The 27,860-nt window shown below is 31.7% G+C and overlaps 1 protein-coding gene across 1 annotated transcript in view; it reads right to left on the bottom strand.

Moving 5' to 3' along the window:
• Positions 1-27,139, bottom strand: part of MIPOL1 (mirror-image polydactyly 1) — a 131,587-nt gene extending 104,448 nt beyond the window's left edge. Inside the window, exons 1-5 of the mRNA XM_021710627.1 lie at positions 26,996-27,139; positions 26,336-26,415; positions 5,947-6,196; positions 4,660-4,795; positions 3,226-3,331 (exon numbers count right to left, since the gene is read on the bottom strand). Coding sequence (XP_021566302.1) covers positions 3,226-3,331; positions 4,660-4,795; positions 5,947-6,196; positions 26,336-26,354 — 511 coding nt within the window. The 5' untranslated portion in view covers positions 26,355-26,415; positions 26,996-27,139. The remainder of the gene's footprint in view (positions 1-3,225; positions 3,332-4,659; positions 4,796-5,946; positions 6,197-26,335; positions 26,416-26,995) is intronic.
• Between the last annotated feature and the right edge of the window lie 721 nt (positions 27,140-27,860).

The raw sequence follows: 27,860 nt of genomic DNA, 5'->3' as shown, positions 1-27,860 counted from the left end.
TATACAACCAGATTGGGAGACAAGCTGGACTAATATATACAAAAGTTACAGAATAAACATAAAGGTATAAACATAAATATGAGAGAAAACTGAAAGACTAGAAAAATGGCGTAAGTAAAATGAAAAGACTGGATCACAGCTATCATATGGGTTTCGTAAAACTTTGGTTTATATGGTCTTAATGTCTCAAATTTTAAGATCAGAGTGCAAGCAATTTTTTTTAAATCGCAGTTTCAAAAAGTAATGTTTACTTTTTCTAATACTAAATCTAATACATGCTCATTGTAGAATATCTGAAAAAGGAAGAAACAGTTCACTGAAACATTAATAGCTACACTTAAAGACCATCAAAATTTGTGTCGCATTTTATTTCTTATTTATTTTTAGTTGGGGTTTCATTCTTGCAAAGACTAGAGTGCAGTGGCACAATCAATGGCTCCAGCCTCAACCTCCTAGGTTCAGGTGATGCTGTCACCCCTAAGCCTTGCAAGTAGCTAGGCCTACAAGCACATGTCACCATGTCCAGTGACTTATTATTTGTAGAGATAAGGTCTTGCTATGCTGTCTAGGCTGGTCTCAAACTCCTAAACTCAAGTAATCCTAATGCCTCGGCCTCCCAAAATGCTGGGATTATAGGCGTGAGCAACCACATCCAACTCATTTTATATAATATCCATATATATGTGTGTATATATAGTTTATTTTAATAAAATAATATTATGCATATAGTTTTTCCCTACTACTGTCACTTAATATTGAGTATGAAGATTTTCTCATATCAAATATTGTTCAGAAAAGTTTTTAATTATTATACAATATCTCCATTATAAATGTATCAAAACATTTAACAATTCTCTTATTGTTAGACTGTTCTTAATTCTCTTGCTATCATGCCTAATACTATGTGAATGCCTTTATATATAAATTTTACATTTTATATAGCCTAAGGAATAAAGTACATTATAATACTTATATATGTGTGCATTTTACAACATACTATACCAAATATACTTTTTATTTCAAATACAAAAATGAGCAGTGAGAAAAGCAAACATCCATGCTTATGTAGATTCCATGCTTATGTAGGTTATTTGTTTGTTCATATTACAAGAAACAAAGAATTAATTACATATAACAACAGTCCTATAGTGGTCCTCTTTCTGTTAACATATTGACATGGTCGTTTTCTTCTTATGTTTTACTTCTGACTGCACTTCCCACTGATCAGAAGGAAGATGAGCTTATTAATGATCATATATATATATATATATAATATATATATAAATAATGAGAAAATGTTTAAAAGTTCAAGAGCCCACCATGGGTCAGTTATTCAATTTTTTGTTGTTTCAAACCAATGGCTTTCTTAAGCAATTCATTATTTCTTTATTTTGACATTATAACAATAATAATTCTCTCTGTTATAAGTAAACTATCTTGAATCCCTTTAAAAAAAGATAGATATAAAACATTAAAAAGCAAAAAATATATATCAAAAATTTATACTTTGAAAAAGACCAGGATTTTTTTTATTTAGTGTCATTTTTGTAACTAAGTGGTTGGATATATCTGCTTAAATTAGATTGTTTTGTTCCAGAGAAACTAAATAGCACTGTTATTTTAATCAATTTAGAAGGCTATAAAAATATTTTTAAAACATCTATCAAACATTTAACAGTAACTAAAATAATATTTTGTTATTAATGAGAAACATTATTATTAAGTATGACAAAGTAATCAAATTATTTCCATTTTATGTATACATGATTCAATTTTTTCAAAGAGAACTCTTAAATGTATACCAATAAACATCTGAAGTATATACTTAGCTATATTATATAAAAGTTAAAGAGTAAATATTATTGCTTAATGAAAAATAAATAAAATAAATGGGCTATGCAGATATATTAATTTGTGATTTTCAATAGATTATGACAGCCCAAATCTTATTAAATTACTTCTGCACTACATATGCAAAGCTAACTTATTATGCAAAAACCTCAAAACAAATGTACTTCCTGTAATACTGTCCTAACAATTAGTATACATATTTGTTTATAAAAAGCCAAGAAACTTCTAAATTGCTCTGAATTTTAATTGAATTATTTATTTTAAGCACTATTAATTTTCCTTAAAATACGTTTCTCCACGAAAAACGAAACAAAAAATTTATGGTAGTTCAACGTTAATAGAAAGCAAGCATGTGGTATTCAGCTGGTGTATTTAATTATGATCATCTTTATTTATACTTTCATAATGGTGTTTCGTTCTATTTCCCACAGTAATATCTTGAAGATAGGCTAGTAAATCATGCCAGCTAATCATATTTCTGAGCTAAAATAAAATAATTCTTTCATATATGTAGCCAGGTTAAGTGGTATGTAAACCATGATTATAACCACAGACTAATCACAAGATACAATTATTTCTTAAAAGCATTCCAACTGATATAAAAATATTAAAATATGTGATCTATAAAATGCCTCTGAATGCTAATATCTACTGTTGTATGAAATTTCTCTGTCCTAACAAACTAAAACAATGTGAGCGAGACAGTCACAGTAGCTTGGAGATCATAGACTATTGAGAATCATTTGATCATATCTCTAATATATCAAAAATATGTTAAAAATTTCTCCTAGCAAAGACCTGTGAGTAAAGATAGACTCCAAAATATATTTAAGGTAATCATTTATAATCTTAAATTCTGGCATTCACTTTCATCTCAAGGAAAACATTTCTATCAGCATTTACATCATCAGATGAAAATATATTAACTACACAAAACAGATTTTTGAATCAAATGTAGGTTTCCATTGGCAATGAATATATGACTATCTTCACACAAAGGAGAAGTATTTCCTCTCAAAGAGCTAAAACAATAAGTGGTATTTGAACTGCTGGTTGAAAGGTAGAGGCACTGGTAATCATTATTTCCCCTTGTTTGTTCAGGCCCTTCCAACAAAACAAACAACCTTTTTGTGATTGGATTGACATGGTGTTAACAATGCATTTAATGCCCAAATCAGTATGAATACAGGTAAAGCTCTCACTAATACCAGTACCAGGATGTTAAAGCCACCTATTTTCTAAGCAGCCAAAAAAAAAACCAGAGCTTTCCCTCCTTTAGCAAATAAGCCAGTATGCTAGTATTCACTAAGACACATCATATAATAACGTTGTGTGTGATTCTTAAGGTCATATATTAATACTCATCTACTCTACCTGCTATCTTTTCAGCAATTTTAGCTTCTGTTGCTTTCTCTTGGAGTTCCAGCTTAAACTTTAGCTTTCTCTGTTCTTTATCTTCTTTAGTTAATTTCTCTTGAAGCTAAAATACATTGGAGAAAAAAAACAGGTTTCTATCAGACAAATGTCTTACACAAATATAATTAATTCCAAAGTAAAATTTTGTTTTCTGTCCTTAACACTTATATAATATTACATTTAACTGCCTAAATACATACTCTAGAAAAAGAATTAAGGATGTAAGATAATTTATAAAGTAATACTTATCTGTAATAATATAGAAATTATAAAAACATTCCAACATATACCTAATTTCTGTGTATGTACCTGGGTACAGGCAAATGTAATTGAGAGGAACAAGATTACTATTAAAAATAACTACTACAAAAGCAATCTCATCCATTCTTTAGTTTTAAAGCAAAAGATGTGGAAAAGATTCCCCTAATAAAATAATAGTGCAACTTTATAACTTGTCTTAGTAACTCCAAATATTTTGAAACAAAATTAATTAACAAAATAATCTTAATATCTGATACAAATCTCCCTTTCAGCATGCTAGATCATCATATTCCATTAAAATTGGCCCTGGCACATGACTCATAGTTGGCATGTAATAAATAACCACTAAATGAAAGTACAGAAAACATCTCTCACACAGAATCCCTGCAAATGTTTTTTTAATTCCTCCTAGGTTTTTGTCGTTTGCATTGTTTTCCTTCAGATATAATCAACATTCCTAACATCATGCTTCAGTTTGATTAGGTCAAACAACAAGAATACTAAAATTAGAAAAGTACTTAGAGGTTAAAAAAAAGAAGGCATGGAAAAATGAACATTATTTAATAACAGTATTTAGTGTTCACAGGAATATAATGAGACTAAGAGTCAGAAAAGAAGATAAAACATGACATGACAAATTGGATTGGACAAAATGCAACAAACAAGATAATACAAGGTAAATGACAATATTGATAAGCCGTGGTACTTTAATGTTTAATTACATGTGTTATTGAGGTTAAATACAAGCCACAGATATTAATTTTAACAAACTTAGGAAAGTAACATAAAATCAGGACATAGTATCTCTCATTCTCTAGAATACTGAAGTAAAGTTTCATTACAGTCAAACTTAAATGACTTCTTTTTTTAAGTTACCTACATGAGGTATCAGGGGTTTATGGAAAAAAAGTGCTATCACAGCCTGGCAAGGTAGGAAACCAAAAAAATTTTTTTCTGAGCCAATCCCTTAACTCAGCTATACCCTAACAGCAAATATATGGTAACAACATACAGCTATTGTTAAAAGATTAAAGTACACAATAAAACTGAATTATGATGGGCAATAAAGCAAATTTAGAAGGTCAACATCTAAAAGTATAATAGACAGTTATCAGACTTTCTATAATATACCTTTTTATTGCTTGTTCTGAGAATATCCAATTCTTTTAGAAGAAACGCTATTGTCTTCTCCTTATTTAAGTCTAAAGTGGCTTGACAAGGAATCCTACTTTCATAAGGTAAATCATTATTTCCATGTTCCATATTGCTGCAATAAAAAAAACTATTAATATTTTTTAAAACTGTAACATTTTATGGTAAAATAAATGAAATTTTTTGATATTTTGTATGCTATTTAAGGACAGTAACTTGTCAGCAAGTAGTCTAAAGGAAGGGAAGGGAGATGAGCTGTTTTTTGAAAGCATTATATTAAATTTATAAGCATAGGTAAATCTTGGATTCACTAAGAAGAAGTTAAGCAGTGAAATCTGAGACAGTGCAGCTCCACTTACCATGTATATCGCCCATTGTAATTATACTAGATATCTCATAAATTGGCTTTAGTCTAAGACCTACTATTTACTTTCCCCATGTGGTGATAAAAATGATTGATCCCCACCTCATTCAACCATATCTCTACCCCCTAAAATGTACTCCAATCTGCAACTTAGTAAGAATCTGACTGTTAAGGGAAAGAAACATATCAATATAACTACTTCAATATATGTTAATATTATTAATATATCTATTGAACAATTTGCAAGTAAGTAGAAAAACAGTTTCAACACAAAACTCTGTTATAACAGTATTCTATAAAATATCATTTTATTTAGACATAAAATTATGTTAGTCACTGAAACTTTCTAAATCAAACAATATTTTCACAGTATGCAACTAATTATCAAAGTACGTTAATCTTACAGATAAAAGTGTCAGGTATTACAAACTCAAATGTCTTCAGGAGCTAGGTAGGCAAGATGAATGGTTAAAAGCTGCAGAACGTAAAATAATAAAGAAAGAAAATGGTAGAGCACCTGGTCCTCCTAGAAGCACTCAAATTCATTTAAATGAAAAACAATACTAACCAAAACCAAATGCATCTTTGGGCTTAACTTGAGGTTGCCAATATTTGGCTCTGATGAATGATATCCCACTTATATCACCTTAACAGTTATTTTCATTTCCATAATAAAAGGTCACAGAAATAATACTAAATCAGAAAAAATAAAACCTCACTACCTTCCTTCAAATTTACCTTGTGTTCTTTCACTTAGCTATCTAGACACATTATAACTATATCATAAAAACAGCAGAACCCCAGCTCACACCAAAAAGAAAATGCAGAAAGGGAAGAAGGGAGAACAAAAGAAAAAGTTCTCCGAAGTCTTACTTTCTAAATCTAACATTATGAGTACTCACTTGGATTTTTCAGTAGAGCAGTAAACTGTCTGATTATCTGGATAAGAACCGACGTCTGGATAAGGACCAATGACCTGAAAATTCCTTGACATCTGCCCTAGCCGTTCTGTGCCCTCATATGTGACTTCATTAATTAATTCAGTAGATTTCTGATGCAAACTTCCCTCAGAATTCATGTTCAGTTGTTCATCTGGCTGTGTACTTTTATTTTTCCCTGTAGTCTCTTGTTCAAGATAACTGTGGGCTATATCTGTATTTAAACAAACAAACAACAAGACATGTTATATGAAACACCATAGCTACATATTAAATCATTCAATTGCATGAATTTTTTTGTGAATATAAATCATCTCACAGCTTTAAACATATATTCAATAGTCTAACTTACTGAAATCAGACAAGCACGTACAGTGTGGTTTTTACCCTTAATATTTCCATTTCCATTTTCAAAAGACATTTAGGATAGTAGGTAACAACTTTGGCTGCACATTGGAATAAACTGACAAGCTTTTAAAAATTCCTCAGAGCTTCAAAGATGTCTGGGAGTGGGATCTAGTCTGTATTTTTGAAGTTCTCAAATGATTCTAGCATACAGCCAAGGCTGAAAACCATTGCTTTGGAGGTGTTTTCTAGATTACTTTTTCTAGATTTCTCAGAATAGTATACAATAAGTCAATGACTAGTGAAGTGCCAATCAGACTGCATGGGTTAGAATTCCAGCTTTGTCAAGTGGATAACTTTGGGCAAGTCACTAAACCAATCCAGGCCTCAGTTTCTTGTCTGTAAAATGGGAATATAATAGTTATTATACGGACTACCTAAGTTAATGCGTGTAAAGTACGTGGCCTATTTGCGACACATCAATGAATGTTACCTATTATTTTTGTATCATCATTATAATATTGAAATGGACACAAAATAAGAATAATTATTTCCAACCTCCATTTTATCAGATATGCATTATACATTAGAGAATCTACTTCCCAATGCCTATCTCACAAAAATTATCATAAGCTACGGCTAGCAAATAATGGCTATTTCAAAGGAATAGTGAATATTTAATGATACAGTAAAGCTTTGGGAAGAAAATGACAAACACATATATAAAGCAAACTGTTCACTAAGGAATGTGGTCAACAGCACAAATACTGATTGTACCTAGTACTTTATTATTTCCAACAAAAATACTTTTTGAACTTAAAGAAAGCAGGTGAATCTCACCTGACTTTTGGTAATACCTTCTTGAATCTGCCAAACTTAAAATTCTTTTGAGACCAAACAAAGTAGTTTAAAAATTTTTTTTTAAAAATTGAAAGTTACCTTATAAACAAGGTACCGCTCACAAAAATATTCATACTTTAAAAAAAATTATCTGCTTGTGTATATGCTAAAATTAGGTATAGCCAATTGGAAACTCCAAATTCTGGACACTATTTTTATTGGTAGCTGGAAGCTAGATCAGAAATAATTTGTTTTGGGTAACTTACTCTTGATTTCACTTTGAGGGCAAGAATGAGAATGTGTTATTATAGTTACATAGAGTAAGATAGCTATAACATTTTAAAGTTATAGTCTATTTTAATTTAAACTTTAACAATTTTAGGAACAGAAATCTCAAAACTTACTTGGTTTGCTTTAGATGTTGACTATGCTACTTTTCTATAATAGGCAGGTAGTTGTAGAATGGAACCCTCAAAATTTGAATGAGAAAATTTTATAAATGGACACTAAGGGAATCATCTATATCATTAACAGACCATGCTTTCTAACACTAACATAAAGCTTTGCAAGTAACTCAAGAAAAAGAATCACAGTTACTGAAAGCAAAATAAGGTTGAGTGCGGTGGCTCAAGCACATACTCTCGCTGAAGGCCAGGAGTTTGAGACTATCCTGGGCAACACAGCAAGAACTTGTCTCTCTCTCTCTACACACACACACACACACACACACACACACACACACACACACACACTAAACAAACAAAAAAATAAATAAGCCAGGCATGATGGTGTACACCTATATCCCACCTACTCAGGAAGTGAAGGCAAAGGAATCACATCTGAGCCCAGTAGGTCAAGACTGCAGTAAGCCATGATCATGCCACTTCACTCCAGACCGGGTGAGAGTGAGACTCCGACTCCAAACAAACAGACAACCAAACAACAAAACAAACAGCTAAATAACAAAAATTTATCTTAGGGACATATTGAAAAAAACAACTACTATTAGAGTCCACACTATTCTTCAGTTTATGAGGCACAAAGATTCTTCAAAAGGAAAATGAATGGGTCATGGAGCACAGCCACCTACAAAAGCCCCCAGGCGCCCATAACAGTACCACATGAAGTGTTTCAGACTCTTACATCCCAACTCTTTGACCTGTTTGAGGCAAATTTACCATTATCTACAACTTGTCCCATATTTTCACCTCTATGTCCAGTTCAGTGCCTTTTTCCTTTCAGTTTTTTATTCCTAACTTTCTAGTGTCTACTCCATCCCTGATATCTTTACTTGCTATTTGTGAACTAGTTTTATAGCTTATTTTCTTCAGCTTTAACCAGTGTCAAATTTTGTCATCTCTTGAACTCTTGGTAAATCACTGTTATTTCATCTGTGACCACACTATCTTCTCCATAGCTGGAGCAGATGTGAGAGTTTCCCAAAAGGAGGATTCTTTGTTGATCTCTCCTGGATCTTAGTAATTATAACCTCTTGAAGTATTAATAAAATAAACTAATCAATTTCTAACATACTCTAGATTTTCATTCTACAATTTAACTTTGTTTTTGTTTTTTCAGACAGCATCTCACTCTATTACCCAGGCTGGAATGCAGTAGTACAATCACAGCTTACAATAGCTCAAGTAATCTTCCCCCTTTAGTCTCCTGAGTATTTGGGACTATAGGCATGCACCACCATGTCTGGCTAATTTTACAATTTAGTTTTAAATGTTTAATAGTTTTAAAGAAACCATAATATGTGGTTTGGCTTTCACTCGTTCTGATTTTTTTCAGTAATAAAAGCTTTTAGATTCCTAATTCAGACTGTTCATCAGGCATTTGGAGCCTGCACTGCAAATCAGACTATCCATACTCATCTACTGAGACTTTTTTGTTTTTTGTTTTTGAGATTTTTGTTTTAAAGATGGGGGTCTCACTATGTTGCCCAGGGTGGCATCAAACTCCTGAACTCAAGCAATCCTTTCACCCCAGAGTTTCAAGTAGCTGGGACTACAGATGCATGCCACCATGCCCAACCTGAGAGTTTACTTTGGTGTCAACAAGGCTAATTTATAAAATTTTTCTGCCTGCCTGTTTTTTTAAAATCAACTGTTTTGGCAAATATGATTTCAGTAAATTATTTAAATCTTCTGTAGGCTCTTAATGGTCTTCTTCTTAGCCATCCTGTATTATTCTATGTAAGTATTCAATCAATTGCATTAAAAATTTTGATTTCTCTTACAAATTTATTTATTCATTGATTTACTGGTCATTCATGAAAAACCTACAGTGTGATATGTCTTTCCATATTGGGAAAACAAAAACTAGTAAGAAACACTCCATTCAAGGAATCTGGAATACAGTAAGGATGGCAAACTGATCTAATGATTTGGATACAATGTAATAAGGACTATGCTAGAACTAACGAGGTCAAATACATATAATATGCTAGATATACTAATTGCTCAACTGGAATATTCTAGAAAGATATCATCAAGGCATTTGTTCCCAGAAAGAACAAGTAGAAAAATGCAAAGTAACAAATTGCCAAAGGATAACCAATTAAGTGAAGTAAAGAAAAAGTTGACAGACTGTAAGAAATAGAAGAGAACAGAAAGAAGAGGAATACATAGGAGAAGAGATAAATTTAGGAAAAACAAAGATACATTTCCTATATTGAAATAACAAGATATTATAGTCAGGAAGTAAAAACTTCTAAAATGAGCAGCAGGTAAGGATAAAGAAAGAAGAAATAAATGAAAGCTGAATGCCAAAGATGTCAGTGATTGCAGAAGCATGCTAAAAAAGACAGAGACCAAGGAGAAAGCAGAAAAAAATTGATGTTAGATAATAATTTGTCTCATAAACAGTTGCAAAAACATTTTAGATAGTTCCTATATAGCCCTCACTCAGACTTCTCAAATATTAACATTATATCACACGTTTTACTAATCATTCTTTCCATATCTATCTTTGTCTTTGTTTTTGTTTTTCAGACAGGATCTCACTCTGTTACCCAGGCTGGAGTGCATTTGAGAGTAAATTACAAGTATAATGCATTTTGACTTTCAAATCAATTTTTCAAATATTGTTGTATCGTCTTGCATTTTCTCAAATTTTCTTCTTTTTCCCCCAAGAGTTTCCAACTTCATTTATTTATTTGTTTGTTTTTATTTTAAAGTTGGAGAGTACAATTCAGGGTTAGGTATACAAACGTTGATTATGCAGGTACCCTCCTCGTTGATGAGATATGCTCCTTCCTCCCCAGCAATTTCCTTCAACTGCCAATCCCATGCAGATGGAACCTGCAGATTGCCTTTGGTAGGATGGACATTTTAACAATGTTGATTCTTCCTATCCATGAGCATGGAATATTTTTCCATTTGTTTGTGTCTTCTTGGATTTCTTTGAGCAGTGTTTTGTAGTTCTCATTGTAAAGGTCTTTCACTTCTCTGGTTAGGAAGATGCCGAGGTATTCCTTTGTGTTTTTTTGTTGTTGTTCTTTTGTGGCTATTGTGAATGGAATTGTGCTTTTTATTTGGGTCTCTGCCTGCTTGTTGTTGGTGCCAAATTTTCCTTACTTTATTCAAAGCCCAACTTAAATATAATTTTGAATTAGTACCCTTTATAACCAAGAGAAGATGACAGCACTTCGTAACTCTAAATCTAGTCTTCAATTACTTTCTTTAACCTCTCCAACCTAGGATAAAGACCTTATAAAGTGATAATGAGATGACATTGCTAAAAGTTTTAGCTGAGTTTCCTTATTATTGCCTTATCACTGTAAAAAAGAGAATTGCATATAGAGACATAAACACAAGTCAATAAAATGCCACAAAAAGTGAAATTATTTGACTGTTTTGCACAAAAAAGTCAATTTAAAAAATAACACAAATGTCAAACAAAAAACATATTCACTTTTGATTCAAACTTTTATCTCTAAGCAGAGAAAAACTTAAACCTAAAACCATTCTATTGACTGCTCTTTCCCTCTCTCTCTCTCTCTCTCTCTCTCTCTCTCTCTCTCACACACATATGGTTTGAAATGGAAAATCTCTTTAGTAATCCACTTCAGTGTTTATTTAATGTCATTGTTAACTATTCTATCATTATGATCGACTGAATTAATTAATACTTTTCAAATTCATTTCTTCATAGGACTTAGAGACTAAATTACCAATCTCTTCTTCGTAATTCATAATCTATAAAGTCTGACTTCTTTTCACAGAGTTGAGTTTAACAGGAAAAATTTTAGGACTACTATCAATCCCTTTGTTTGCTCTTCTGTGAGCACACTGTTTTATTTAGAAATAAGAATTCAACCACTTCAAACCAAATATATTTCCCAAACTTTACTATTACTATCTAATGCTAACACTGCCACATAAAATTATCCTGCAATCATTTGAAAATGATGTTATGGATGACTACTACCAGGTGTTCCTCTAAAATGTCACCTACTGTTATTGCTAGAGACAGTTTATTCATCTGGGAAACTGAATGCACTTAGTGAAGAACTTTTTTAGAATCTTAATACTTAATAGATGTGCATAGGCCAGCTGTATTATATTCATTGAAGATCCTGTAAATGTCTAGCGACTTTCATGCTGTGTCAATGGATCATTTTCATGATCTAATGAATTATTGTGTTACTCCTAGAGGTCTCAATATTGCCAACTATCTCAAAGCTAGTATTATTAAGCCCTCAATTCTTTAGTCTAGAAAATTAATGGTATTTCAATACCACTTTCTATCCTAGGAAAAAAAGATTTGAGACTCCCTTTGAGTTCAATTCTCCAGACAATTATACATTAATGTATTATTAAATTGATGTTACGCAAGAAATCATGACTCATGACCAAAAATAACTATTATTTCATGACTACTAGACAGAACTGAGGAGGTGGCTGGAATCAAATAGGGATTCTTAGAGGCTGGGAAATTCTGTTCTGCCTGGCTTTGTAAATAGTTTGTGACAACTGGTATCTGTGTAAACGGATTTGATGGTCCCCTGGGGGGTCAATACTGTTTACAGAGCTGTTTCTTCAGAGTGGTTGAGCTAGAATTGTCTCTAGGGATCCTACTGGGGTTACTCAGAATAGCAACATCCCAGCTACCTGGGACCTCAGGGATAGAAAAGAGAAACAGGGGACAGAAGTACTATGGGCAAAAACACTCAAATGGATCTCTTGCCTTAAGATGAAGGTACTACTTAGTGCATTTATGTCTAAAATGAACCATAATGGAGGCAATTTGTTAATGTGTTCTCTGATACTTGCTAATACAATTGGTCTACTTTAAATTCCATCTTTTGGAGGTGGGGAAGGAAGGCTATTACTTATACCTTAGCATCTGATTTTATAAATTCAAAAAGAACCAAACCTCATGTTTAACTCTTCTTTCTTTCCTATGATATTATCATCACTTTATATATACACATCAAAATGATATGACATATGAGTGTAAGTTTGACTTGATAATGGAATTACTATAGTACTTACACATTCTAAACAGGATGTCTTTTTTCAGTCTTACAGACTTTTTAAAAAGGAACTTTAGTTTCAAAATAATCAAAACAGCAACAGCTAGTGGCTCCTAATAACTTCTCTCAATTCCTTAAGTAATTTAAATGTAGCTTTCTCTCTCTTTTTCTTTCTGGGTGTGTGTGTGTGTGTGTGTGTGTGTGTGTGTGTGTGTGTGTGTGTGTGTGTGTACACGCAAATACTATTTATTTCCATTTCTGAACATTTCCAACTATTTCCCATTTGTGGTGTAGCAGATTATCTTTCCACATAGATACCAGTTACATATGCTTTCTTTCTCCATACATCTATACATCACAGATGCACATTACTTGTGCTCCCTCCCAATATAACATTATCAGAAACTTACAAATGTCTTATCACAGTGGTCTCACCTAATATGAATATGTATAATATAAAAGTTTATACCATCCAAGTAGTCTAAGCACTACAACACTGATATATTTAAATCTTTCAAGCAGAACCACAGAACTACATGGGTTCTGGAGACACACAACAGGGTTTGAATTCTGGCTCCACAACATAGCTGTTATTTAAACTTTCATCAATTTCCCCAGCAGTAAAAAAAGTACAAAAAATAGCATCTGCCTCAAAATGTTGTTAAAAGATTAAATTATTTAAATCATGTATATCTCTTGGAAAAGTGCCAGCACAGAATACACAATAAATATTAGCTATTATTATCTTTAAAATCTGCTTTGCTAAAAGCTAGTTTCTCTTTCGATTTATCTTACCTTTCTGTGAGATAATAAATATCACCATCTTAAAATCACATTTAAGCTTATAATTCAAATTTGTAGCTTTAATTGATTTCTTTCAAATATTACAAATAAAAGCAAGAAAGAAATATATTCTCTTAATTATTATACTAGCTTTCATATTCAAAAATTTCTCAATTTATTTGATGTCCAGTCACCGGAAAATAGTTGTGCAGCTAAAATCAGTATTTTACATAGTCTACTCTAATAAAGTTGTGAGCTATACATTTATTTTTTTCTTTCAGGAAATTTTATCAACTATGTGAAAAAAATCTTTCAGAAACATTAATGTATATAATACATTCTTATTAAAACATTAATGCATATAATACATTCTTATTAATAATACAGTCTTATTAAAAGACATGAAAATGGAAAATAAATAGAATGCTATCGAATTCAATAAGAAATATAAAAGTGAAAATAAAATATTTAATACTAAAACTTGTAATTAATACCTGTTTCATGAAGTTTGCATTATAATGCAGATTATAAGATTAATAAATTACGGAAGTAATAGGACTTTGAAATTTAGAAATCCTCCAGGCCAGAATGAAAGCAAATGTCTTTTTAAAAAAATTAGAAATCCTGACATTAAAGAAAATATCTTGGAAGAAAATTCAATCTTGTAGAAAGAAAATTAACAGTATATTTCTGTAAATTCAATCCCATAGCAGGAAAATAAGAAATTTAAATAGCACACGTCCATCACATAATTTGATAACTCATTATATACTGGCACATGATAGTAATTACAATCAGGATCATAACAAGTAGATCACAGGCTCTCTTATCCTTCTGAGAATCTAATTTAGACGTCACAGGAAATTAGGCAACTTTTGGATCTTTGGCTTAAACAATGCAAATTTGTTACTTGGAAACTATATACTAACTCTCTCAGGGCTTTTTAAATTTGTTTTTTGGCTTCAACAGTTATAAAATAAGTAAAACTATAATTTTCACTTTCATTAGTCTACGTAATTAATGCTATCTGGGTTTTTAAAAAACCTGCCAACATATTTTGAATTATCTCCACACACAGTAAAAATGAAACTACTGAGAGAATCATTGTGTTTTATCTGTTTTTTTATCTCATCACCAAGTTAATTACTAACATGTTATGGTTGGACAGATTACAGAAGAATTACATAGATGTGGTCTCTACAGTTTACAGCCTTCTCATCTCTGTTTGTCTTCCTTTTTATACTATAAGTTCATCATCTTCCTAAAATAAATAGCAAAAAAGCAATGGATATATTATAACTTTTATTCACCGAAATGAAATAAGTCAATAAAAGAAAATACTGATTTAGACAATCATCTAAAGGATATATGGAGAGTAAACAAAGAGGAAAAATGAGTACTCTGCCACTTATAAGTACCAAAACGGTGCCAGGTGCTAGATAGGGTGTCAATGTAAAATTTAAAAATCTAGCTTCTCTCAGGAAAAATAAAAAAGACTTAGGAAAACAGACAACATGAGTAAACCTTGCAAAGAAGTAAATAAAAAGTTAGTGGCAGAAGGGCAGGTAGTCCCAGTGATATGTTAAATCATATAAATCAAAACTATCTAAAAAATATATTGTTAAAGCTAATTAAATAATTTTAAATTTCCCAGTAAGCTCATTAAACAAGTAATAAAAGACATATAGTAATATTATCAAAAATATGATAACATATAACATAAAAATGTTTTGAGAAATTTGACTTTTTTTTTTTGTACTAACAGCAAATCTCAGCTTTGACTAGTCACATTTTAAAGCTTCAACAGTCACATGCGGCCAGTGGCTGCCATATTGGAAAGCACAGATATAGATTCTTAGTAGTTCTTAACAAGGTATATTGTACATATATTGAGGAGAAGTAAAAAAACATATTGAGGGGTGGAGGCTAGATATAGCTACAAGATATTGAAGTAAGCTTCCATTAAGGTTACTAAGCCAAAAAATCATGAAACTTGTCAATATCACATAACTTATTCATTTGCACATTAAGGTTAGACATTTCTGTGTTAGAACTACTTAAAGAACATAAGTATTTGATGGCTGGGCTCGGTGGCTCAGCCTGTAATCCCGCGCTTTGGGAGGCTGAGGTGAATGGATTGCCTGAGCCCGCGGGTTCGAGACCCGCCTGGGCAACTTGGTGAGACCTCATCTCTACAATAAATTAAAAAGTTAGCCAGGCTAGTGGTAGCGCGCGCCTGTAATTCCAGCTACTTGGAAGGCTGAGCGGAAGGATCGCCGGAGCCCAGCAGGTTGAGGCTGCGGTGGCCAGGAGCGGCCACTGCACTTCAGTCTGGGCGGCAGAGTGAGAACTCAACTCAAAAAAAAAAACAACATAAGTATTTGAAATCTACCATACATTTAAGCTTTTAAATTTCAACATCCTTCACCATAGGAAGGAAATGAGCACAATATAATAATGTGATCTCCTAAAGCTTAGGTTACCTATTTAGCTTATAAACATATCACATAAATTAAAGATTTGTAAAACATACATCACTCTATTAAAACATTATAAATATGCTAAAATAATTGTAACAAACTATCCAAAAATTTTATTAGTTAACATCACAATAATCCTTATTCTCTATTCTCCACCAATGATACAAGCTATTTGACTATTTACAATATATTGCTAACCTTTTCAGGCTTTCTCAAATGTCCTTATTATAGGAATAATTTGTATAAGTTAATTAAAAAATGAATGAACTGGTAAGTCTTAAATTTCTACAACTGCAAGTAAAATTAGGTCACAATTATACATTTTTCGTTTGTTAAGAATTAACATACCAGATGTCTATAAATTCAACAATTTCACAAATCATTTGTAGAAGGTAAATTTTCTAGTATGTGTAACAAGGAAAAAACAGAATATCTTTGTATGTACCATTTATTCTGTTTAAGAACATATTTAGATCTGGAAAACAAAATAGAAGAATCACCAGTCAGGTACTAAGCAGGAACCACTGAAACACAATGTTAGTTCTAATGGATGGATGATTGTGTTTGGTCTTTTGAAACTTTGAAGTATAGGTAAGTCTTGATCACACAAATTAATAAATCCTAAAGCTGGAGTTAACAATAACCATTACACCCAAATTCTGCAGCTTAGCCCAGCCAATTTTTCAAAAGGTCAGGTTGTGAACTGGAGAAGATCAGGGAGGTCCATCGCATAGCTTTGTTGCCAGGCATCTCTCGTCTGGATTGTTGCAGGCATTTATTAGTATTCGTCAGCAGACTCAACAAAGCAAACAAGAAATTCAAGCACGAATAATAAAATGAAATGCTCCTATATAACCCTTTGTCATTCAGCAAATATGGGACTTTTTAGCTACATTGTTCCTAAACCTGGGTTACTACTTTAATTTTTCTCCACAGTGCTGACTGAATGAGTATGCATGTGTGTTAAATGCAGAGCTCCCCTAACAACTGCAGGACTGCCATTTAATCTGTTGGTAGATGGACCATTTCCTGTGGGAACCCTTGCTATGATTTCCAGATCCACCAAATAAATCTCAGATTAAGATTCCAAATGAAACCTGCCTTTGGCAGATAAAAAATGTCAAGATGGATATAAACAGTAAAATTATAAATTATCTAGGTGTTGCATGACAAACCAATGCTCAATTTTTTTGTTGACATGTGCCCAGATATCAAAACTATATGAGACATTCATCAAATGTCACACTTTCATAATATTGGAGGCATCATTAAAACTGTTTGACTAAGGACCTCAAAGTGTTTAAGCAGTAGCTCAAAAGTATATTTGTGCAAAGTAGAAGAATAAATTTACATATCAGCAGCAGCTCATAAGGGATGGGTAAATATTCTGTTTATCTCTCATTGTAATTCAGGTTACTTTAAATACAAGGTTTAAGAAATCATTATACTCTATATGGCATCATTACATAACTTTCTGTGCAAATGATATGTTTTATTCAAATTCACCATTTGTTTCTCAAAACAAAACAAAAAACAAAAAGAAAAGCCTAAAAGGAAAAGGTAGCACTGCTATTTCATTAATCACTTATGACTGTTAAACCAGTGCCTTGCTAGTCTGTTGCACTATAGCATCATCAGCCTCTTGTTAGAGTTACCATTTAGTAACTTTTTAAAAAAAGCATCAAATACTTGAGACCAAAAAGAGTGCTTCAGAAAAGTAAATTTGTTTTCCGATACTATGTCCGTTTCAAATGATTTGGGGGAGGGGCAGAGAAAAGATAATAAAAGGCCAATATAGAACATCATAGAAAGCAAATGGTCTATTAAAAATGCAGAGGAAGTCTCTGGTGCTAGTTTCTACTGCATTCTCAAGAGATCAAGGACTGTTTTTTTAATGAAAAAAATAATTTTTTTTTTCATCTTTGCTCTTCGTACCTGGACTAATGCAGCCTTGTCCTGGTCTTAAATTCCACACTAGTTGATTATAAAATGTAGGTAATGAAGGTTTCTGAAAGGAAATAATCAGATTTGCTGAATTGCAATCATTAATTTTTTTTAACTTTAAAGTCTTAAAAGTAATTGAGTAAAAGGTTTCAGTGACTCAAAATTTAGCAACACTGAATTTTTGACAAAACTTTTAAAACCATTTAATCTCCTTAAAATGGAAATTCTTTCAAACTATAACTTTTTTATATTTTTATAATTCATGTAGAGGACACAGAATACTCTACATTCTAAATCTTAGGGTTTGCACACAAGCCTGAAATCTTAAGAACTACATATTTGTTCTGACACCTCTATCTTATTTCTTTCCTGCAGTATTTGTTGGTTCAAGGAGACAAATGCTAAAATAAGTCCTACCTATCCCAATCTGCTAGATTGATATTAATCTGATCATTTAGAATTTTTCTGGAATGGGAGAGAACAACAATTCAGAAGGAAATAACAGTATCTTGTGCTTTACTTTGATTATATTCCTATATTAAAAATGCTCAAATCAATAAACATTGTTAGTTACGTTAGCTAACTGTGATAATTAATTTTAGAATAATCCTAGGAACAGACAACAAAACTGTACTAAAAGGGAGAATTTAATTGCTAAGTTTTAAAATATTGAAATAGCAAAAGCTTGCACATTCAGTTTCTAACAAGTATAGTTTTATGAATATAATCCACTCAGTTTACACTGTTCATACTAATTTTATAGTACTAAGTGGTTATGATACATGAAAATTATAATCAGCCAAAAAAAAAACATAAAAGTCAAAGTAAGATTTTTTTTTTTTAATTTAAAATTTTTTTACCTTACATCTTTTCAGCACAATTTTACCATTTGGTAAAAGATTATCAATTTTATCCAAAAGCTACAAAGTAGAATATTTTAATTCAATAATTTAGATTATGAAATAATATACTTAATCGATTTCAAACTGTTAAAGGCTGAACGTTTGTTTTTTCATATTCCCTAAAATAAGTAAAACACAAAGAAAGATTGTATATGAAATTCTGCCAAAAAAAAATAATGTCTTACAAAAGAGATTGTTTCAATTCAAATAAAACCAAACCACTGAATGTTGGAGTACTTGGGAAACCTTTTAAAAGATTTTTTATTGTACTACAACAGATTTATTTATAGCCAAAAGGTAGTGAGTAAATGTATGCCAAAATATATAATTTTACCATTTAAGAAATGGTTTTTGAAAAGTATTTAGAATGCCTTTAAATGCAGGAAGTCATATTAGTCCTACTCTACAGTCAACCTGGACCAACTCTCTAAACAGTCTTAAATCAGACTGTATACCAATGTATATTGATTCAAGTCTCCCAGGTCAACAAAATGCCAATGCATACTCAGAACTTTATAGTAATCACACTGAGGAGACCACAACAGTTAACTTAAATGATAAACTAACATTCTAACATCTAGAAAATTAAATATTCAAAAACATATGTGTGTTGTAAAATGAATGGGGATTTTTAAAGAAGAGCACAGAAACTTAAGGATGGAGAATTTAAAACAAAGCAAAAAACTTCTGACAAATTCAAGTTGTTTTTTTTTTCATATTTTCACAGCCACAAATAAATTTGAAAGAACTTGCATATTAAAAAGCAGAGCTGAGACTCTATTCCTTTGGTTTAAGGAATAGAATCACAAATTCTACAAAGAGAGGATCATACCAATAGAATAAAAATGAGAAGAAACTCCTATTAAAAGAGAAATTAATCACTTCTCATGTTCACTCTTCTTAGTAATCTTCATTTCTATAAAATGGAAGACCAAAGATGTATTAAGAATTCCACGTGAAAGTGGATAGTCTGAACTAACTTAAAACACTCTTTAAATTTAGTAAGAACTTAAAAAGAGAGATAATCCTATTATCTCTCAAATTCGCCCTTATTAAGAATTTATAAGTTTAATTGTAACAAATGTATCACTGTAATATTGAATACTGATTGCAAAGGGAGGTGAGTAGAGGGCATATGGAAACTCTGTACTTTTGCTCAATTTTGCTGTAACTTAAAACTATTCTAAAAGACAAAGCTTATTTTTAAAACTGCCAAGATACAATTTTTAAAAATGTATAGAATAAATTCACCAACGTGAAGTAGTTATATCAGAAATGAATCTCAAAACACAGTTCACAACAATTGCTGTAACTAGCTAGAAAACTAAGTGGCTCTTGAAAACATTTCAGTTTTTTCATTCCATTTTTTGATTGAGGCTAAGAGCAGTATCAGAACCATTCATATCAAGCTTTAAAAAGGAAGCAATCCGGAATTCTATTTATTTTAATAAATGTATTTAAAATAAAATGAATTTATTTTTTAATAAAATACTATCACTTCCAACATTTCCTCAGGAACTGAATCAATCCTTGTTGGCCAGCTGCCAGTACTCCTAAACCCACTCTATCAAATATTCTAGATAGTCATGTGTGAGAAGCTACTAGCACTCTATTAAGTTAGGTCCTATGGAGATAAATAGTAAATTTAATCAGAACCCCGGCTTGTTCCTTTTTTTTAACCTCTCTATGGCATATAAAAAAAAAATCTGCAAAACACAATCTTAAATTCACACTTGCCAAAAGGAAAAGGCACATAAAGTATTCTGTGATGTCATTAATCTGAAGACTTTTACTGCAATTGGAATTTCATTACAGAGAAAATTAGATTTTACCCTAAATGAATATTATTGATTCTATATTATTCTTTATCACATAAACTAAATATAAACTATACCACTTTGAAAAACCAAATTTCTAATGATACTCTGATTATTATATCTGAAGACAACAGATTTTTTATAAAATTAATAAAAACCATTTCAAATGCTGTTATTAAGGTTATTAATACTTTTGAAACTTTTAATAGCTCTACCTTCCACAGTTAGAGGGAATAACAATGACAACAATCACAATTTATTTAAAGGTCCCATAAAACATGTCAATTTTTTTTAGTATCTGCAACTGCTACCATCATCACTTAACTGAATATAATTACTGTGATATCAAAATACATATTAAATAAATTCATTTCCTGTTTCAGGCGTTGTAGTAGGGCCTTTACATGCAGCAATCCTAATCTTCCCAGTGGTCCTAAAGAAATTATCTCTCCATTTCACATACTAGAAGATTTGGGCTTACAAAGACTTATGAAACTTGCACCTGAGTCCAAGTAGGTAGTAAATAGAAGATTTAAAAACTGGAACCTATGTCTATTTTCCTCCAAAACCTGTGTTCTTTCCACTATAACATTTTATCAACATTGTTAAATGCATTGGTTTTCCAGTACACTCTATTTTCTTCTTTAAAATACAGGCAATAAGGTAAAACCACTAATTACATAAGAAAAATATGCCATTACTTATCAAAAAGTCAATTATTAAATACAATCTAGTTATTTTCCAAACCTTGAATTTCGAAGAATACTTAACTATAACACCTGAGAAATAAACTTTTTTCTACTAGTTTCTCCTGCTGGTAGAAATGGATGCCCACTCTAAGCAATTTACCATTTCTTTTGTCTCCGCCTTAAATATAAAATAGTTTATGAAGATGATATGAGATTCTACTATCATATTTTAGTCATAATGATTAACAAGTAAAAGCATCAATGATGCTTTCCTATAGTGTTTAGTGTCTACTCTTATAAATTATTTTTACATCATGCAATAGTTTTAGTTGTAATTCAATTACAAAAAAACGGATAGACAAAAGGCAAAAAAGAATATATACTTTGTGACCAGAAGGATAAATGAACCAATAATAAAAGAGGTTGATGGTGGTACACAGGTTCAAAATGACAAGCACAAACAAATAGTATTCTGACTCAATCAGAAACTAACAGATCACTTAAAAGTTACCTTTTGCTAAGTTTTGTTTACTTATTTATTAGAAATTATTTTTATGATTTATTGTGTTTTATAGAAAAGCTATAAAAATTATGGCTGCAAAAGATGCATGCCAGTCCAATTTTAAAATGAAGGATAGTTGCTTTTTACCTAAATTCAGTAAAATAAGATTTTAAAAAGTATTTACTAGTCTTCAATAAACTGCAACATATAAGAATTCTAGAAACATACACAGCTCTAGAAGTGGTTTTTCACTACAATTCATTGGTACAATGATTCCTAATTGAGACTCATGCTCACTTTTTAAGCTTAAAGAAAAATTAGATTAAGAATATGTAATTCATATCTAAATTTAGATGTTACATAAGTGAAAATAACTACTCTGTGTGTAAAACGCATATTGAATATAATGATTTCCTAAAATAATAAACCTAAAAATAATATTGAAGAAACTCATTAAACTGAAACGTTCTTGTCTAAAACTTCTTCAAGCTGTATGATTCTCAGCATTTCTTACCTTTTATTGGTAAGAAATATTTAAAATATAGCAGACTCGATGTTTAATTTTGGCAGGCACTGTAACCTTTTTTTAACCTTTCTTAGGGAACACTGACCCCTAAAGGTTCTAAATTTAAATAAGCTCCACAATTTTTAAAATCTAACTGGTATACAGATCTTATTTTTACCTACATAATTGTAAATATGTATTCTTAGGGAGGCATATTTATATGTAAATAAAATGCAAACTATTTTCATAGCATTATTGTGTACCATAAAGCCACTACACCATAGTTCTGCTAATAAAAACCACCAAGATTAATATATGAAATAATCAGCAATTTATAATGGTATTCCAATAATTATTCATAAGAGATTTCTTATCCCATGCCTTTTTTCTTATAACTAAGTAAATAAAAAGTAAATGCAAAAAAGGACTAAACAACCAATCATATAACAACTCATTGTTTCAGAGGTTGACTTTACATGAATATAAACTCCTTTGATTATGACATTTCCTTTTTTTTTCTTAAAATAAAACAGACAAAACATAATGCATAAATAGAAAGTGTTCACAAAAAGGCAAAAATATCATTTACTTCTTAAAAGGCCAAAAGAAATTATCAGTGCTCAACTTGGCAACACACATTCACATATACATTGTTTCTATCAACTTACAAAATACATTCATTCATGGTTTTTTAATTTTTTATTTTTTACACTACTTAAAGAACCATGGGGGCCAGGTATGGTGGCTCACATGTGTAATCCCAATTCTTTGAGAGGCTGAGGAAGGAGGATCGCTTAAGGCCAGGAGTTTAAGACCAGCCTGGGCAACATGAGAACGCCCCCTGCATCCATCCCCATCTCTACAAAAGAAAAAAAAAACTAGCTGGGAATGGTAATTTCTTAGGAGGCCTTTAAGGTAAAAGGATAGATAGCTTGAGCTCAGAAATTACGTAAGCCATGATCATGCCAATCTCAGCAATGTTTCTACAATAAAACTAGAAAAAGAATGACCACCTCAGCACTCCTTATAATGAAAAATTTGAGACAACACACAGGCATTATCTGTGTAACACAAGTCTTAAATAACCCCATTTACTTTTTTTTTAAAAAGTAAAATAATAAGAAACAAAAAAACTATTCATAAGAGTAGATTGTGAACAGCTGAGTAAGATAGAACTTTGAAGCAATTTGTGCTTTAAGATAACATAAAGCTTGCTATCAGGGAGATGACCACATGAGATTTGATTACTTATATATATATATCAGTTATCACAAAACTCAAAAGTGACTACATTTACCTGTTTAGCTATATTTCTTTTTTTAAATTATAGATTAATGGGGTACATATGCAAGATCTACACAGATCTATTACATGGTACTGAGGTCTGGGCTTCTATTGACACTGTCACCCAAATAGTGAACATAGTACCCAATAGGTAGTTTTTCTACCCTTGTCCCCCACCCTCTTGATAATGTTTATTAACACATCCTTATAAAAAGGAATGTCTTATTCCTATCTCCAATGTCAAAAATGTGTCTGTAAAAATGCAAATTTTTTCTTAATGATCTTTCAGTCACGTCTGTTGTAGTCTGTGCTTCCTGCAACCATCTATAAAACCTTCTTTTTCATAAGTATCTCAAGAGCTTCAGAAGCTCCTTCCTTAACATCTCTCCTTGTTATTTTACATGTGTGAGAGTAACTTCCTCCACAGCCTCTATCTCTTTAGATATAGTAAAAATAATTCCTTTGACTTCTTAAAGAGCCTTTGATCTCTAATTTGACAAATATGACTTTTACAGCAGCATGACCTGTGAATAGGGAACATACCAGGGCATCATCATTTGCTCTTTTTTTCTTATTTTGTATATAGAGTAAAATGTTTTTCAGCTCTTTAAAAATAGAATGTTTGTTTACTTACTTGGCTATTTGAATAAAAAACAGCTACAACAAATTAGCTCCCTACTTAATACCAACACATTCTTATCACAAACTTGAATATAAAGAGTCTCATGCCTGTAATCCCAGCACTTTGGGAGGCTGAGACAGGAGGATCGTTTGAGCCCAGGAGGCAGGAGAATCACTTGAGACCAGCCTGGGCAACATATTCAGACCTTGTCTCTACAAAAAAAAAAAAAAAAAATCAAAAGATTAGCTGGGCATAGTGGCACACTTGCAGTCACAGCTACTCATGAGGCTGAGGCAGGAGGATTTCCTGAATCTACGAGGTCACAGCTGTTGTGAGCTGTGATCATGCCACTTGTACTCCAGTCTAGGAAACAGAATGAGAACCTGACTCAAAAAAAAAGAAGAAGAGAAAGAGTGAACCAAAATTAAGTGTCACATACACTAACTATTAACTTTGCATTAAAAGTCTTTAACTATCTTACTCAAGTACTATGTAACATTGCTTTATATAAAATTTAATCAGTTATCTGGATTCTAACTCGTAAAACAAGCAGCCCAGAGTCACAAATAAGAAGGGTGATTACTAATGGAAGGAACAAACAGCAAGAAAATTCAAAACAGTAATGAAAATAAAATGCAGAAATCAGAAAAAGATACTCCAACAGCATAGCATCTTTCTATATCTCAAAAGAATGAATAATTGTTAGCTTATTTAGTACAATGATTATAAAACAGTTCCCAAAAGTGGCCTTTAACCTTCTAAAAATGTAACAATGTGGTGGATATATGATAAAAAGGAGTTTTGTTGGGAGAAGGAGAAACAAAAAAGACAGAGATGTATACAATGTTTTAGTAAGAATCCTATTTTTTAAATTATAAGATGAAAGGAAATAAAAAAGATGTACTAAGAACTTAAGCCTTCAGTTATATGTAATATTGCATTCAGAACGATTCATTTCCCAAGGAATCCAAATTTTTAACATATACTTTAACAGATCTTAAATCTCTCTCTCCCCCTCCTGTATGTGTGCTGCTCTATCTATCTATCCATCTACCTACCTACCTACCTACCTATCTCTTCTTCAGGCCATCTGTCAGTCTGTCTCTATCTTCAGACTGCCTACCTGTGTTTCTATCTTTCAGGTTGTCCCCCTCCACCTGTGCATATCTGTACCTTCTTCTCTGTCTCCCCCTGTGTCTCTGCCTCTGTATGAATATCTCTCTTTGTCTCTGTGTCTTTTTCTGTCTCTATCTTTAAATTTCTGCTATTCTGCCTAATATATTGGTTAGAACAAAATGCTTCATTCAGCTCTGACTCTCTCTGGCACCCTCTGACTCTGTCTCTATGTGGGTGTGCTTTGTGATGTGCATGTGTCTCTGTATACATCTCTGTATTTATGTGTCCCAATCTATTTCTCTGTGTCTTCTGATTTGTGTCTTTTTCCTCCATCTCCATATATATGTCTGTCTCTTTTTCATTCTCTCTCTCCCTCCTTGTTCTATACGTATCTGTTTCCCTAGCCTCTTTTTCTCATTCTAGTCTCTGTCTCTGTGTATGTGTTGTCCATCTCTGTCTCTGTGCGTGTGTGTCTCTCTGTGTGTGGAAGGGGGGAGGTGTATACATTCTCCATCTCTTTCACTGTATGTATCACTTCTCTCTTATGAGTCTTTCTCTGTACATAAGTCCATTCTTCTATCTCTCTGTGTGTCTCTTTTTTCCTGTCTCTCTTCCTTACTATACATCTCTCTCTTTCACTGTTTCCCTTACTCAGATACCTCTCTTTCTCTATGAGACTATGTGTACGTGTCTCTTTCTGTGCATATATGTGTCTGTTTCTCTGTATCTCCCTCTTTAATTATCTACCTTCCTATGTCTCTTTCTCTGTATATTTCTCTTTTTCTGTACACACATGTGTATCCCTTTCTCTGTGTGTATGTCTCTTTCTTTGTGTGTCTTTCTTTGTGTCTCTTTTGTAATCTGGAGGTCTCTTTGTGTGTGTCTCGAGTATGTGTATGTGTGTATGTGTGTGTGTGTGAACACAAGCACACGCATTTGTCTGCTTCTGTCTAATATACTGGTTAAAACAAACATACTTCATTCAATGCCTTGAACTAGCACAACACCTGGGGCTTGGTATTAATACCTTAAAAGTCCTTACCTTTTGACCAGTCTTCCATTTGTACTTCTGTTCTTGTTTGCTCTGGCAAGGTCTCTGGTTTTTTGCTCCAAGATTTGAAGCTAAAATAAAGCCAACTCTAGATAAATAAACTTAAAACAATATATCAGAACACACCTAGCCTTACCTTTGTTTAACAGAGAATTTACAGGATAAATAGTTTTCTAAAACATTTATAATAAGACAATTAACTGTATATTTCAACAGGTGAAATTAAATCTTTTTCTCAGAAAAAGGTTATTTTCTTAACACTTAAATTTTAGTAAATACTGTTCAGGTTAAGCTCTCAGATATCCTTGTTCCAAAGGAATTTAATTTAATTTTTTTTTTATTTTAAATCTTCTCCAACTATAACTTCAAACATTTATCAAAAGTATAATTTTTACTATATTTGCCATAAATATTATACCCAAAATTTCAAATTTATTTATTTGACTTTACTGTGGATATATTCACAGAAAATATTTTACACTTCTAAAAGAAATTTAAGAATACTATTCTAATATTTTAAAAAACATAAAGATCCTCATAAACTTATGGAATTATTGATATTTCTCTCTTGCATTTGTTTTCACATTAAACATGATAAAAATTACGCAAGTATATCTTTGCATGCTTTTAAAAGAATAAAATTAGATTTACCTCCCAGCTAGAACCCTGCGTTCTTTAAAAAGTCCTCAAATAAAGCTGTAGTAAGCTTCTCTTTTTCCAATTTTCTCTAAATATGTTGATCTGGAGTTGGCAGTCTTTTTCTAAGTTTCTCATTTACTTTTGGATTAGCTGAAAATATAGGAAGTTATTAATATCAAAGAAATATGTTTCAGTCAATGAAGCCATTTCCCTACATATTGCCCAAAAAGGTTAATAATAATTGCAGTATTTTAATAAGAGATTCATATAGCAAGACATGTAGAAAATACAGTCTTTAATAACCTCTGGAGTATTTTAAAACATGTCTTACAGGCATTAATGTGCTTAGTAATATACTATTTAAAACCATAATTTTATCCCTCTGCAATATACAGTCACTCTTCCTCATCATTTACCCAGCTAATGAATGCCAGCAATTAGTAAAATGTAATCCCATTGCACAATCATTTTAATGCTTTTAGCACTCAGAAAAGTAAACACCAAATTAATACTGCTCAAGCCATATCAGATCCTAGTTGGAAGCAAGCAATTATAGTTCAGCTCCTCAGGTGTAATTAAATGATTGGAATGATTTAGTTCCATAAATGCAAGTTAATTCATAAGCAAGCAACAAATATACTGGGAGTAATTACAAGAAACATTGACAGTCTAAGCAGGGCAAGTTCTTTTATGAGCCTGATGTAGTAAAATGCTGCCCTCTCCTGGGCATATAAGTGAATATCTCAGAGCCCAAAACAAAACCCCCCACAAAGTCCAACTTTTAAAAAACCACTAGACAAAATAATAATAACCAACATATCAATGTGATTTAATTACTTAAACCAAAAATATAAGTTCATAGCTTATATTATGATAA

The sequence above is a fragment of the Carlito syrichta genome, unplaced genomic scaffold, assembly GCF_000164805.1.
Source record: "Carlito syrichta isolate Samal-C Ts95f unplaced genomic scaffold, Tarsius_syrichta-2.0.1 Scaffold295487, whole genome shotgun sequence".
Lineage (NCBI taxonomy): Eukaryota > Metazoa > Chordata > Mammalia > Primates > Tarsiidae > Carlito > Carlito syrichta.
Note: the sequence above shows the minus strand (reverse complement) of the source record. Positions and strands in the feature narration are given on the sequence as shown.